The sequence below is a fragment of the Ranitomeya variabilis genome, chromosome 3, assembly GCF_051348905.1.
Source record: "Ranitomeya variabilis isolate aRanVar5 chromosome 3, aRanVar5.hap1, whole genome shotgun sequence".
Classification (NCBI taxonomy): Eukaryota; Metazoa; Chordata; class Amphibia; order Anura; family Dendrobatidae; genus Ranitomeya; species Ranitomeya variabilis.
Window position 1 is genome coordinate 146,262,779 of NC_135234.1, and position 16,277 is coordinate 146,279,055.

At 40.1% G+C, this 16,277-nt stretch overlaps 1 protein-coding gene across 1 annotated transcript in view; it reads right to left on the minus strand.

The window, feature by feature from the left end:
- Positions 1 to 392: 392 nt before the first annotated feature.
- PUDP (pseudouridine 5'-phosphatase) overlaps positions 393 to 16,277 on the minus strand; it is a 516,315-nt gene continuing 500,430 nt past the window's right edge. The window contains exon 4 of the mRNA XM_077294723.1: positions 393 to 654. Within this exon, the coding sequence (XP_077150838.1) occupies positions 478 to 654 (177 nt within the window). The 3' untranslated portion in view covers positions 393 to 477. The remainder of the gene's footprint in view (positions 655 to 16,277) is intronic.

Here is a 16,277-nt window from a genome sequence, read left to right on the forward strand (position 1 = left end):
TAGCCAAATAAGTATCTCAATTCGCCTGATTTGGCTTTTATCCTAAGTCATATTGCAAGACTCGTTAAAGGGTTGACTGTGACTTGTTGGATCGCTACTTCCAACAGGTGGCACTATAAAGTTCAAGTCCTCTTTTCCTCTGAAGAGGCAATTTGCACATTAAAGAACAGTATTTTTGTTCTGACCAACACAAATGCAAAATGGCATCATGCAGCGATAACCTCCAATTTTTTTTTAAACTGGTGAAAAATAGCAGGTACAGAAGTATACGTATACATTTGTGTATAGATTTTTTTTAAGTATGCAGACAGTTAAATCTTATTAATTTTTATTTTACTGTATAATAAATTTTTAGATATTACTTAGAAATTGCATTCAGACAAAGAGACACCTTTATTTTAAATTAACTGTAGTTTGAGTGATTTTTTTTATTTAATTTGACACATTGTATCCTACAACATTATTGTATTTGCAGCCCTATTCATAAGGTGGCAAACCAAAGAGTTCTGGTTTAAACTCCTCCAGAGAGCTAAGGACTAACGTTGCTTTCTTTGTAAGATCTCGGTTCAAATTTTCATCAGGAACCATAACCACTTGCATGCCAGCTGCAATTCCAGCTTCAACTCCATTTGGCGCATCTTCAAAGACAAGGCACTAGGAAAAGACAAAATAAATATTGTTAAAATCCTATAACAGTACATTAAAATGTTAGGACCTTGCACACACCCAAAGATTATTTTATTGTCATTATGCCAGGGTTGATAATATTACTAGTGTGAAGGAATTTCTACAAAAGAGGAAGAATTAGCCTGTTATCAGAAGTAATGTGCCCATATACCTTCAATAGCTATCAAGCAAAAGGCTATTCTCCTATCTCCAATTATACAAAATTATGGCAATTGCAAAGAGAAATATGAAAAATAAAAAAAATCTTTACCAGTAATTCTCAAAAAATGTTTAATAAATATTTAAAAAATTGCAAATACTGTAATAAATTGAGTTGTTCTGCGTTGATTTCCAAGCCTGTTAAAACAGACTGACAAACAATGATAGTAACAGAACGATCGCTAATATGTCTATTCTGATATACAGTATCATGCCATGGGAAGCATATTCCCTGTTTTTATGGGGTCACATTCTGCTGATAGTAATGATTTATTTTGTAAGTATAAATGATCTGATCACCTAAATAAGCAAAATAGTTATTTGCAAATTGATTGCCAGCATCTTTACCTTAATAAATAATCAGGAATGCGTGTTCATAATAATCATTCACCGATTATTCACTGGTGTAAATGCATTATAATCCGTTACCAAACACCACTGACCATGACTCTTTTCATGGTTATAAAGGATCAGTTGTTAAAATGTGGCTAACATCTTTTTTTACCACTATATTATCTGATGAAATAAAGTCAAGGGGCTTGAGGAAGGGGGTGGTTACCCAAAAATGTTGCACAGGTGTGGAGGTATTTTGCTCCTCTCTGCTGACTCTCAACATGTAGGAGTTTGTCCTGTGGATCTACAGCAATGTCTGTGGACAGTAATTTTGCATGTTACTGGATACAAATATTTCTAATTGAAGAATACTTTTGATGGGTGTTTCAATCTATACAGTGGCATGTAAAAGTTAAAGATGACACATTTCCTTTCTATTTTAGGCAAAAAGAAATATACCGTATTTTCTGGTGTATAAGACGACTGGGCGTATAAGACGACCCCCAACTTTTCCATATAAAATATGGAATTTGGGATATGCCCGCTGTATAAGACGGGGGACATCTTATATGCCCAGTCATCTTATACGGCGTGTGGTTCCCAGGGTCTGAAGGAGAGGAGACTCTCCTTCAGGCCCTGGGATCCATATTCATGTTAAAAATAAAGAATAAAAATAAAAAATATGTATATACTCACCCCTCCGAGAAGCCTGGCTGTCACTGCTGCAAGTGTCTGCCTCCGTTCCTAAGAATTGCAGAGCATGAAGGACCCTCGATGACGTCGCAGTCCTGTGATTGGTCCGTGACCGCTCATGTGACTGGTCACCTGACCGTGACGTCATCGAAGTTCCTTCACGCTCTGCAATTCTTAGGAACGGAGGCAGACGCTTGCAGCGGTGACAGCCAGGCTTCTCGGAGGGGTGAGTATATACATATTTTTTATTTTTATTCTTTATTTTTTACATGAATATGGATCCCAGGGCCTGAAGGAGAGTTTCCTCTCCTTCAGACCCTGGGAACATCCAGGATCGCTCCCTTCACATGCCGTACCTGGCGTATAAGACGACCCCCGACTTTTGGGACAATTTTTAGGGGTTAAAAAGTCGTCTTATACGGCGGAAAATACGGTACATATATTTTCATATTTTAAATTTTAAAAACTGCAAAAAGGAAAATGAGTCAATGCAAAAGTTTGGGCAACATTGGAGATTTGTGTGCTCAGATAACTTTGACCAAGGTTTCAGACTTTCATTAGCCTGTCAGGATGATGTCTTTTTCACCAAGAGCGTCAAGAGAGGCCAGGTAATGCAAATTTCCCAGCATCATAAAAACCCAGCCTCCTCTAACCTTGTGCCAAAAACAGCAGCCATGGGTTCTTCAAAATAGCTGTCTAGCATTTTGAAAATGAAAATAGTGGACACCCACAAAGCAGGAGAAGGTTGTAAGAAAAAAGCAAAGCATTTTCAAGTTGCCCTTTCTTCAGCTTGAAATGTAATTAAGAAATGGCAATTAATTGGGACAGTGGGTGTCAAGATAAGGTCTGGAAGACCAAGCAAAATTTCAGTGACAGTTGCTCGTAAGAAAGCCGGAGGCGCAAATCAAAACCCCTGTATGACTGCAAAAGACCTTCAGAAAGATATAGCAGACTGGAGCTCTGGTACATTGTTCTACTGTACATTGTTCACATGCACAAATTTGGTCAGTACCTAGGTAGCACCCCTTTTTTAAAGTATCACAGCATAAAAACACTTTTTGTAGCCAGAAAAGAGTTTTTCCATTCTTGCTTGAAAGATTTTCATATCCCTTCTTTCTTGGAAAATACTTCCAGTTCTGTTAGATTTCTGGGTCGTCTTGCATGCACTACTATTATGAGGTCTAGCCACAGATTTTCAATGATATACACAACTCCAAAGCATGATTGATCCACCCCCATGCTAAATGGTTGGCGAGATGTTCTTTTCCTGAATTTATGTTCCCTTTTTTCTCAACACATACTTGATACATTTCTCAACACATACTTGATACATACATTCTTGATCATTGAGGCAAAATAGTTATGCTTTACCCTAATCAGTAAACAGTACTTGTTTCCAAAATGCATCAGGCTTGTTTAGATGTTCTTTAGCATACTACTGATGCTAAATTTTATGGTGAAGATACAGGAGAGGTTTTCTCATGACTCTTCCATAAAGGCCAGATTTGTGTAGGTGAACAATGTGCAGTAGAGAAATGTACCACAAATCCAGAGTCTGAAAAATCTTTCTGAAGGTCTTTTGCAGCCATGCTGGGGTTTTGATTTGCACGTCTAGCTATCCTACGAGCATCTCTCACTGAAATTTTGCTAGGTCTTCCAGACCTTAAATTGACCTCTACTGTTCCTACTAACTGCCATTTCTTAATTACATTTCAAACTGCAGAAAGGGCAACTTGAAAATGCTTTGCTCTCTTCTTATAGGCTTCTCCTGTTTTGTGGACCTCCACCATTTTCATTTTCAGAGAGCTAAGCAGCTGCTTAGCAGAACCCATGGCTTCTGTCTTTTGCTACAAGGATAGAGGAGGCTGGGTTTTTAGAAGACTGAGGAAATTGCATCACCTGGCCTTTCCTAACAATGATAGTGAACAAACCATAACCGTAACAGGCAAATTAAGGTCTGAAAACTTTGTCAAAGTTATCTGAGAACACAAATCTTCCATGGTGCCCAAACTTTTGCATTGGCCCATGTTTTTGTAATTATTAAAATGTAAAAAATTATATTTTTGTTGCCTAAAGTACAAAGGTAATGTGTCACCTTGCACATTAGGACTTTTAGAGATCATTTCATCTCCAAATTTCTTATCTGTTCAAAATAACAGTAATTTTGTCCAGAGATGCCCAATCTTTTACATGCCACTACAAGTGGTTGACTGAGAGAAGGGGTTTCTTCTAGCTCTTCTATGCAATCACAGAGTTGCTATGGCAGCCTGGGACCAAATAGGGACCCCTAGAATTTCCACCTTTGCAGGTAGGGCCTGGAAGGGGTAAATTACATATTATATTTTAATAGGTAAAGCCTAGTGCAATGAAATATTGCAGTACAATATAGAAATATTCAAGCAATCTCATAGTTAATTGGTAAGCTAATGTTTAAAAAAAATGGTTTCACGTTATGTAATATGGAAGATGTGCTGTTATTGGTTATAACGCATTCCAAAAATTGTGATGAATTTGTATAGAGCTAGAGTATAGTGGTGGAAGTGGCATCTATCAAATATAATGGCATGTCATGCAGATATAATTACACTTTCAATATGAGATAATTTTGTCTATGTTCTTTATTCAAGTTGTATAACTCAGGATTTACATTCCAATTTGTGCTGCTGTATAGTGGCCTAGATGCTGTACAGAGTCCAATATTCCATCTAAGCAGCTTCCTACATTCTATTAGATTATATGTAAGGAACTGAGTTTATTGATATCACAGCTCTTAATTACTGGTGAATTAATAGAGAATCTTTCAGTTGAGTCTTCTATCTTTCATCCATCTGGATGTTCCATTCACCCAAAGTGAATTTTGGGAGATTTGTTCAACATTAATATCAAACACTTTATTCAACTATCTACTCATTCCTGAATTCCCGAAAATTCAGGTCACTGTGCTTCTTTATTGTTTGGTTAATATAAATGAATACAAATTACTTGAAGATATCCTATTTCAATTATTTGATAATGCTATTCAGGAAATAGGCTTCAGAAATAGCTAAACTTCCATCACCAAGTGACTGTAGTTTTACTTGAAATTGTGTCATTATACATATATTTAAATGTCAGGTGTTTTCTTTGTTCACAATATGTACCTCTCAATGGCTCTTTTCAAATGTGTTTAGCTGGAGGCAAGCTGCCCATTGTGCTCACTGACTGTTCATATTCATTCAAATGGTCACAGTCAAAATGGCTTGCTGCTCATGCACTTATCACAGCATTACTTCTATAATATAGTCCAATGAAAATTGCTGTAACCTGCATAATTTAGTTTTCTGTAATGCACAAAATATATTGTGGATATAAATATTTTTTTTCTCTTCAATACGATATAGTCACAAAATGGAAAGTGAATGAAAAAAAGTTACTTTTATATTTTTGATGATGATAAGGAATATGAGACCACATGAGATTGTAAAGCGCCAAGCTGGTGTGCATAGTCACATTCCACAAGAATTGCTATGTCTAAAAGAAATTGTAAACTTCTGGGCATGCACTTCTGTAAGCCACTATAGCCATGACCATTGTTAAACCACACACCCTCCACACCATTGTGAGACTTTGATGGCAACCAGGAGATTTGCTAACTGTTCTGGGTGCATCCACTCTTTCAATAGCTTCTCCAGCATTCAAAGAAAATATGCAAATACTGTATGTTTTTAGTTACCATGCCAAACTAAGGTTACTGATCAGAAACACTTCATTTAAATATTCTGTGATAATTGTAAGTTTGCCTTCTTGCTAATCTGTTTGATGCATGTTTATTAAGAAGGAGACAGAATGATGAAAGCATGATTAAAGATTCATGCTCAAAAAAGAGAAAGGACAGCACCTCCAAAAATCATACAATAATCTAATGCCTCTCAGCAAAAAAAATATATAACTGAACATGAGGTTCTTAGTTTAACATTCTGATCAGACTGTATGAAGCCCACTGCCACGTCACGGCAAACCTCGTAGAGAGTCCTACCGCCCTAACGGAGCGAAGCCGCATGCCCACCACCGCCAGAGCGGCAATGCACCAGCATGGCAGACAGCCTGGTGCCCCACTGCACCAATGCTGCAAGAATGAGTCCCCATGACTCCTGACCGCACCGCCCCACCAGCACAAATCCGCAGCAACAATGAACGCCACACAGCACCCACACGAAATGAAAGGAGTAATGAAACTCACCTTCCTGGAGCTGGAGGATGGTGAGTTTCAGTGCTCCTTTCATTTTGGTGTTGATGCTGTGTGGCAGCCATTGTTGCTGTGGCTTTGTGCTGGTGGGGCGTCGTGGTCTGGAGTCATGGGGACTCAGTCTTGCAGCATGGGTGCTGTGGGTCAACAGGCCATCTGCCCTGCTGGTGCATTGCCGCTGTGGCAGTGGTTGTCACACACCTCCACTCCGTTAGGGCGGTAGGACCCACTACGAGGTTTGCCATGACGTGGCAGTGGGCTTCATACAGTCTGATCAGAATGTTAAACATAAAACCTCATGTTCATTTATATAAATTTTTGCCTAGCGGCTTTTGATCAACGTATGATTTGGATGTGCAGTTCATGCTCTTTTTTTTTGCAAAGCATGATTAAAGATTTAGACTATGCAAGGTTATTCGCTAGCAGTTACTACAGATAACCCAATAGAGCGGCATAGAAGCTGTAGACACTAGTGATGAGCGGACCCATGGATGCTTGGGTCCGTTGGGTTCGGACAAACATTAAAAAAGTTTGGTTCAGATACGAGAATGGTACCCAAACTAGAACCCTGGCAGCCAGAACATCTGTCTGTGACAGCGCAGGAAACACCAGATCTGATCGGCGACAAGATTGTCACCGCCAGTGAAAACGCTGTTTCCCATGCTGTCACGCAGATGGCAGAGCATAAGCCAGCAGCTGGTCAAATTTGTCAGCTGATGAAAATACTACACTCATCATCATACGAGCTGGTCTCACTGATAGCAGGCATATGATGATGAGAGTATTCACCAGATGGCACCTGTGCAATAAATAAATAAAAGAAAAATATGGTGCGGGGTTCCTCTATTTTTGATAATCAGCACAGGTAAAGCTGACAGCTGCGGGCTTCAGCCCTCAGCTGTCAGGTTTATATTTCCTGGTTATCAAAAACAGAAGGATCCCCATGTAATGTTTTTTTTTTTATTATTTTTTTAAGTAAATAAACAGAGTAGTGTCCCCCCATTTTTGACAACCAGCCAAGCTAAAGCAGTCAAGCTGGGAGCTGGTATTCTCAATCTGGGAAGGGGCCATGGATATTGGCCCTCCCCAGACTAAAAATAGCAAGCCACAGCTGCCCCTGAAAAGGGGCAACTATTATTCTAGTGCTTTGCCAGGCTCTTCCCACTTGCACTGATGCAGTAGCAAGTGGGATAAATAGTATTGGGGTTCATGTCAGCTTTGCAATGCCAGCTGACATCAAGCCCAGGGGATAGTAATAGTGAGGTGTATATCAGACGCCCCTATTACTAACCCCGTAAGTTTAAGTTAAAAAACACACAGAGTAAACTCCTTTATCTGAAATCAAACTCCACACCCCTCTTTTAAGCATTTATTGCTATCCACATAACAATAAAAACAGTATTTCTCACTTGTCCGCCAATAATCCATATGTCCCTCGAAGAGCCCAAGTTAGGTACATCTGGATGCATTGCTGAGTGGTGATGTGAATATGAACTCCACTCACCTTAATGATGTCACCGCTTGGCACTGAAGCAGCATTCTCACGCTCAGCTCAGTGTCTACCGGATGCAGGGATGAGTGGTCTCATCATGTCACCACTCAGCAATACATCCAGATGTTGCTGAGTTGGGCTCTCCAAGGAACATATGGATTATCGGCTGACAGGTGAGGAATACTGTGTTTTTTTATTTTTATTTGGATATTAATAACTGGGCAAAAGAGGGTTGGGAAGTTTTTATTTCAAATTAAGGACTTTATTCTGTGTGTATTGTTTTTTAACTTAAACTTACAGGGTTAGTAATGTTGGCATCTGATAAATGCCTCTTCATTATTAACCCCTGGGCTTGATGTCAGCTGACATTACAAAGTTGACATCAAGCCCAATACTATTACCCCCACTTATTACTGCACCAGGGCAAACGGGAAGAGCCTGGCAAAACTGTGCATCTAATGGATGCATCTTTTCTGGGGTGGCTGCAGGCTGCTATTTTAAGGCTGGTGAGGGCCAATATCCATGGCCCCTTCCCAGTCAAAGACTACCAGCCCCCAACTGTCTGTTTTAACTTGGCTGGTTGTCAAAAACATTTTTTTAATTATTTAAATCAAAAAAGGCATGGGGACCCCTCTATTTTTAAGATAACACTGACTACCGAGGGCTGCAGCCCACAGCTTTCAGCTTTACCTGCGCTGGTCATGAAGAACAGAGGAGACTCAAAGTCTTTTTTTTTCTACATAATGCATTGGAGCTTACTGTACATATATTTGCTAAATAAATAAATAATTGAAAAAAATGGCATAATTTTCCTAACCAGCTGAGAGAAAGCCAACAGCTAGGAGCTGGTGTTATTATTATGGGAAGGGGCCAATATCCATGAAGCTTTCCAAGCTATCAATATCAGCTCACAGCTGTCAACACTGCCTTTACTGGTTAGTAAATGAGAAATCGCTTAAAAAAGGATGGGTTAACCCTAATATTACTGACCAGTAGAGGCTAAAAAGACAGCTACAGACTGACATAATAGGCTGGGAAGGGGCCATGGATATTGGACCCCTCCCAGACTAAAAATACCATCCATCAGCCGCCCCAGAAATTATGCATCCATTAGATATGCCAAATCTTGCACTTAACTTCAGTTCTTTCCACTTGTCTTGATGCTGTGGGCAAGTGGGGGAATATTATTGGGATTGTTGGATTATTGGGATTGATATCAGATTTTTATTATCAACTAATATCAAGCACAGGGGTTAGAGAGGCATCTATAAGACACTCAAATTACTGACCCCATAGTCAAAACTAATATAGACACACACATAGAAAATTCCTTTAATTGGAAAAAACAATCCCCCACCACAATCCTCTTTTGCCCATTTATTAACAGTAAAATAAAAATGAAAAAACATCACAGTATTCCTCACTTGTTTGCTGATAATCCATACTGCTGATGTCTCATGTCAATCCGGATGGTTTGGTGAGCAGTCACATCAGTGATATGGCCTCTCAGCACGCTAGCCAGCTTACATTGAGATGAGTGTGAGAATGCGGCTGCATGTGAATGGCGGAGTCATCATTAATATTACCGCATCAGTTCGCATGCTCAGGTCAGTGTATCTTGCATGCAGGGCTGAGTGGTCACATCATGCCACTGCTCAGCAATGGATCAAGATGGAGGAGAGTTGGAGCATGTCATGGGACATAGGGATTATCGGTGCACAGGTGGAGGAATACTGTGATTTTTATTTTTTTTACAATAATAAATGAGTAAAAGAGAGTTGGGGTATGTATTTCAGTTAAAATTACTTTTTCTTGTGTCTTTCTTACTTTTGATTATGGGGTTAGTAATGGGGTTGTCTTATAGATGCCTCTTAATTACTAACCTCTGGTCTTGGTGTCAGTGGACATAAAATAGTTGACATCAGCCCCAAAGCTATTACCCCACTTACCACTGCACTAGGGCAAGTGAGAAGACCCAGGCGAAGCACCAGAATTGACACTTGAAATAGATGCATCTTTTCTGGGGCAGCTGCGGGCAGCTATTAGGCTGTGGAGGACCAATATCCATGGCCTCTTCCCAGTCTAAGAATACCAGCCCCCAGCTGTCTGCTTTATCTTGGCTGGGTATCAGAAATGGGTGGGGGCAATGTTGTTTTTTTAATTATTTTTTAAATAATTAAAAAACAAATGCATGGGACCCCTTTATTTTTGATCACCAGCCAAGGTTAAGCTGACAGCTGGGGGTTGCAGCCCACAGCTGTCAGCTTTACCTGTGCTGATTAGCAATAATAGAGGGGACCGTAAAACTTTTTTTTTTCTTTTACACTCAGTTTGCAGGTGAATCATAGTCATGCCAATTCTTGTCATGGCTGTGATTGAACACTAAATCCAAATAATAAATCTGTCCACTTTGAGGTGCATGAACAAGCACATTAGCTTGTTTAAATAGACTTGCATTGCACCGGTATGATACCACACTTAGTTGCCTTTCCACATGAGTGTTATGCCCTGTTCCTGTATGTCAGCAGTATTGGTGCCTGTTTCACTACATAATCATATGTACACTATATGGTGAGTAATGTTCCTACAGCTGGATCCTAAGAGGTACTCCCTTATCTTTACTTAATATGAAAGAATTTTAATTATTAGCTTCCTAGACTCTTGTATGTCTCTTTTATGTAGGCACTGTTCATAGTCACCTTGCAGCTCTAAAAAAGCTACCACAAACAGGTTTGGCGCAAGTTACTTATTTTCCCAGCTTCCAGGGGTTGCCCTGACTTTCACCATTTCACTACTGTACAGGGATCTAGACATACACAGGGTTCCCTGAGCTACAGCCACAGATTCAGCTGCTGTTCGGTGATGCAAGCTAGCAAGAAGGATAGTCAGGTAGCCCGGTCAGAACCAGGAAGTTATGTCAAAAGCAAAATAAGAACACAATAGGATTTTCAAACTTTGGTCAGAAAACAAATGGAATCAAGAAAATAGCAGATGAAGGGACTAAAGCACAAGTCAAGTAGCAAAACTAATTGACAGGCAGTGGAATTCAAAGACCCAGTGGTTTAAGTAGCAAACAGCCCTGCCCAAGGCTCTGTGAAAGTTGTAATTAAAAAACAATTAGCCCCATATTTCCCTGATCTAGTGGCACCACAATTCCCAGGAATAAAACAGGACCTATGCTGTCATGCATCACCCACAACAAAAGCAAGACGATGCCTAGTGGCTGAAGCAGGAACAAAAAGGGTTAAGAGCCAGCATAAATATTACAGTCTCATTCTATGCATTGACCAAAGCTGTTTTCAATAAAGACACTGTTTGTATTTTATTTATTATCATTTACTGTGATGCGGCATATTATTATGATTTTTTACTTTTAGATATACTAGGATTAATGTCTATTAAATACCTATTTAAACATACATTACGAGATTGTTATATATTAATGATGATTTTTGTTGTTGACCTACCCTATGTACCTATACCTATTATTTATTTATTTTAGCGACCACGAGAACAAGGCTCAGGATGAGCCAAAACATGGTCAAGATTATTTTGTGAAGCTTATCTTATAAAATTCTGATTATAAAGTAATCACACCTGGAGAGTGCTTGTTATGTGACGTATTGTTGAGTATTTAAGGTAAACCTGAGAGCTAATTCATGCTGCTCGAATTATAGCCATCCTAAATATAAATTAAAAAATAAACATTTTGTATGTTTTGCTTTGAAATGCCACTGAGACATAGATGCCTCTCATGTGACTAATTCATGAAGCTACTTCTCCTGCCCCTTTCCATTTGATTAACAGGTTTCTCTATATACTTATGGAGAGACATGCCAATTAAGGGGAGTGAGTCTAGAAGAAGCCATTGAGCCTCTTAAACTAGTCACCAAAGCAACATGGCTCCCAGCTAGCTTTTAAAGGTATGTTGTCTCTGAAACAATGTAGCTCTTCAGAAAAAAAACAATGCAGCTTGAAATATTCATGTCTTACTCTGATTTAAGCTTCCAATAGATTAGGCTGCATGAATAAGCTTTCAGTTCTTTTTGAATTCCTATCCTATAGAAATTGTCTCTTCAGAGAGGAAGAGGACTAGAACTCTAGTGCCACCTATAGGAAGTAGCAATCCTAACAGTCAATGTTGACCCTTTAACGAGCCTTATCACATGACTTAGGATAATAGCCAAACCAGAATCTCCATTTGCAGACACTGTGTTTCGGGGTACTGGCCCTCGTCAGTGAAAAGCGGAGATCTGGTTTGGCTGATTGAGAGGTATCTGACCGGGATCCAAGAAGTATCGTTTCTCCTTGCGGAGAGTGACATGATAAGCATGTCGAGGTGAGGAGACTTAAAGCCGCAATGCTCCTCTGGGAAATATGCAAATTGTCTCTTCAGAGAGGAATTCTATAGAAGACATTAAAGACCATGGTTTGGGAAAGTAAATAGAAAATATTCTGTACAAATATGTAAAGAACGATTACAAAGTAGCTGGATTCTTTGACAAATATACTGGTGCCTTTGCTTTTTGTTGCTATTACATAAATAAATATAGAACGAGTTACAAAATAAAAAGTTTATGTGACTCTTATTCACGGTGACAGATGCAGGCTGAGAACATTTTGCTGCTGATATAAAAGCAGAAAAATGAAAATATTTTCAGTTATTATAAAGGATTTTAAATAGTTTTTAGAGCAGCTCTCAAAGGTAAGCAACACCCAAAAACAGAGATATTAAAATATAAGCTCAGATTGATCTTAATAAAATATGTACATCACACTAAACAATGGACAAGGCCTAAAGGTTTTATGTATATAACTTATTACAGATGAATGGATCTTTTGAAATTCAAATTCACCGGCTTTGTCAAATTTCCTAGAAAGAAAAAAAAAGTGATTTACAGCTAATACATTTGTGTGAATTGCATAATTAAAAAGCCTCTAAATGCCTGAAAAAATGTGTATATAACACTCTAAGTTCCATTTGGAGTCAAATTATCACGTATTGCTCTCTGAAAAGCAAACACAGTCTTTTTAATATCCAAATAATTTCAACCTATCTGGCTAGGGGAAATAGATGATAATCATAGGTAGCCAACAGTGCATTGTAGAACACAGTGTGTCAGTATCAGACTTTTCAGCCTACCTAAATTATATAAATGGTCTACAAATTATTGCTTTTTTTTGTGGTGGGCAGATGCATGCATTTTTGTAGATTACAGACACGTGGTGTGAACTGAAGAAGCTGTAGCATTTTCAAACGGTTTGCAGCAAAATGATCCCTTTTGCGGCTGTATAAAGCACTTTGCACTTTGCTAAATGAAGAAGAGTTAGCTTTTACAATATCCATCCAAAAATTATCCCTTTAACTAGATAGACAAACAGGTGTGTGCTGGACTTTTTGACTGTGAATAACAGCCCTGCAAGTTATAGGGAAAAACAAAGATCTTTCTTTTGGGGGTCTGCAATTGGTTTGCGGTCACAAAATTACAAAAGCTTTTTATTGATCTGTCAAAAAAATTATCCTCTTTTGTCTGTAGATAAAACAGTTGACGATAAAGCCTGTTGTCACAAATATTAGCCCTATTTACCCAACTGATTCTTTAGGGTAAAAAAGCATGAACGTACATTTCTCAATATTAGTAGTACTGTCTAGCAATATAAAATACAGTGGGCAGCAAGAAGATATGAGGTTGGCGTGGCTGTGGCAAGAGCAACACAGTAGAGATTTAATGCAGGGCAGACAAGGAGATGCTTTCCTGTTAAGGGCCAACAGTGGCAGCCATGGCAGCAGCAGTAGTGTGGGACTAGGAAGCACAGTGGGCAGCTGGGAGGTTTGTGGCTGAGCAATAGCTGTTGCACGACAGAGAGTTAAGATGGGGCAGTCATTTAAGATGATTTGCAGCTTGAGGCCAGAAAGAGCAGCCCTGGTAGCAGTCATATGGTCTAGCATTATGGAAACAGTGGGGAGTTATGAGGTATGTGTCTGTCATTGCTATGCAATGGGGGAGGCATTAGAACACAGTAGTGAGTTAAGACAGAGCAGACAAGGAATTTATTGGTAGTTTACAGCCATATCAAATGCAGCTTTAACAGCAATACAATCCAACACCAAGATACACAATGGGCAGCCAAGAAGTGTGTGAATGGTGTGGCTGTGCAGTAGCAGCAATGAATACAGTTAAGCTAGAGCAGACAAGAAGATGCTTGATATAGATGAGGTATAGATAACACATTTATCAAGGAGTAAATTACTGGCAAACTGTGGTCTTTGGAATGAGCAGCAATAGAGCAGTGTAAATGATAGCTAATGGACAGTCAAGCAAGCAGACTTTATGACTGATTTAATCATTGGTATCTGACTGATTCATTTTGACAAATGTTAGGTTTTCCATGTTTGTGGCAGATAACCTGGTCCACTAAGGCTACTTTCACACTAGCGTCGTGCACTACACGTCGCTATGCGTCGTTATTTAGAAAAAACGCATCCTGCAAAAGTGCTTGCAGGATGTGTTTTTTCTCCATAGACTTGCATTAGCGATGCAGTGTGACGCATTGCCACACGTCACAACCATCGTGCGACGGTTGCGTCGTGTTGTGTCGGACCGTCGGCACAAAAAAAACGTTGCATGTAACGTTTTTTGGTGCGTCGTGTCCAGTATTTCGGACCACGCATGCGCGGCCAGAACTCCGCCCCATCCTCCCCAGAGCTCACAATGGGGCAGCAGATGCGTGGAAAAACTGCATCCGCTGCCCCCGTTGTGTGGCGCTTTCACAGTTTGCATCGGTACGTCGGGCCGACGCAGCGCGACGGCCCCGTACCGACGCTAGTGTGAAAGTAGCCTAAGAAGTCAAAAATTCACTGGCCACACTGACTATCCTGCCAAACATAACACTGAAGGCTGGAATCGACAGTAATGTCAAAGCAAACTGAGCCAGTTTTTGCCACTGGTCCAATTTTCTGGCTCAGAAATACATAAGATCGATACACAAGCAATCTGCCTGAGAAAGGATACAGTCTAGGTACGACTGAACCTGGCTATTGAGAGTTTGTGTCTTGGTTGCTGAAGAGAGTCAAGTTTTTACAACTGTGAACAAACATCTGCTCCATCATGTCAAACATACTGTACACTTGCTGGTCAGTTATGCAGGTGGTAAGTGTTTGCATAGCAAAGGATTGAAAAGCAGGTAACAGCTTATCCTGGTAGTAAGCCAATTTGGACTCCTTTTTGGAAGCTGGAAAAAAAATCCACCATTTTGCTTTTATAGTGAGAGTCTAAAAGTGTGACTATCAAATAGTTATCATTTTGCTTCATGAAAGCATAATAAGCATGTTCTCTCACATGAACTGCAGCATTCTGATTGCCATGCCTGCCAGCACAACCTGGGGCCCCATTGCTTCATTGTCATAATCTCACTGTGGCAGTTGGTTTTCATTGCCAGCATCATAGTCATCATAATTTTTGCTCTCACTGTCTGTCTTGTCCCCTGTCTGCACCAAGTTTTTTCCTTTCTCCATTTCCATTTGCTCTTCTGTCTCTTATTCTTCCTAAAAATCCTGCAGCATGTGGTACTGGCATTGAGGGTCTCCAACAGACACAAGGCTGCATTGAACAAGTGCAAATTAATGTTCTTCTTCCATCCCCTGTTGCATGCTGGTGGGTGTTTTTATCAGGATAAATATTCACAGGACTGGCGTATAGCAAATGTGGTGCCAATATTCAAAAAAGGGACAAAAACTGAACTAGGAAATTATAGGCCAGTAAGCTTAACCTCTACTGTGGGTAAAATCCTGGAGGGCTTTCTATTATTATTATTATTATTTATTGTTATAGCACCATTTATTCCATGGTGCTTTACATGTGAGGACTCCGGAGGGATATGCATAATAAAAACAAGTACAATATTCTTAAACAATACAAGTCATAGCTGGTACAGGAGGAGAGAGGACCCTGCCCGCGAAGTCTCACAATCTACAAGGGATGGGTGAGAATACAGTAGGTGAGGATAGAGCTGGTCATGCAGCGGTTTGGTTGATCGGTGGTTACTGCAGGTTGTAGGCTTGTCGGAAGAGGTGGGTCTTCAGGCTCTTTTTGAAGGTTTCGATGGTAGGCAAGAGTCTGATGTGTTGTGGTAGAGGGTTCCAGAGTAGGGGTGATACGTGAGAGAAATCTTGGATACGATTGTGGGAAGAGGAGATAAGAGGGGAGTAGAGAAGGAGATCTTGTGAGGATCGGAGGTTGCGTGTAGGTAAGTACCAGGAGATGAGGTCACAGATGTATGGAGGAGACAGGTTGTGGATGGCTTTGTATGTCATGGTTAGGGTTTTGTACTGGAGTCTCTGGGCAATGGGGAGCCAGTGAAGGGATTGACAGAGGGGAGAGGCCGAGGAATAGCGGGGGGACAGGTGGATTAGTTGGGCAGCAGAGTTTAGAATAGATTGGAGGTGTGCGAGAGTATTAGAGGGGAGGCCACAGAGCAGGAGGTTGCAGTAGTCGAGGCGAGAGATGATGAGGGCATGGACTAGAGTTTTTGCAGATTCTTGGTTGAGGAATGTACGGAGTCGTGAAATATTTTTGAGTTGAAGTAGGCAGGAAGTGGAAAGGGCTTGGATATGTGGTTTGAAGGAGAGATCAGCGTCAAGGATTACCC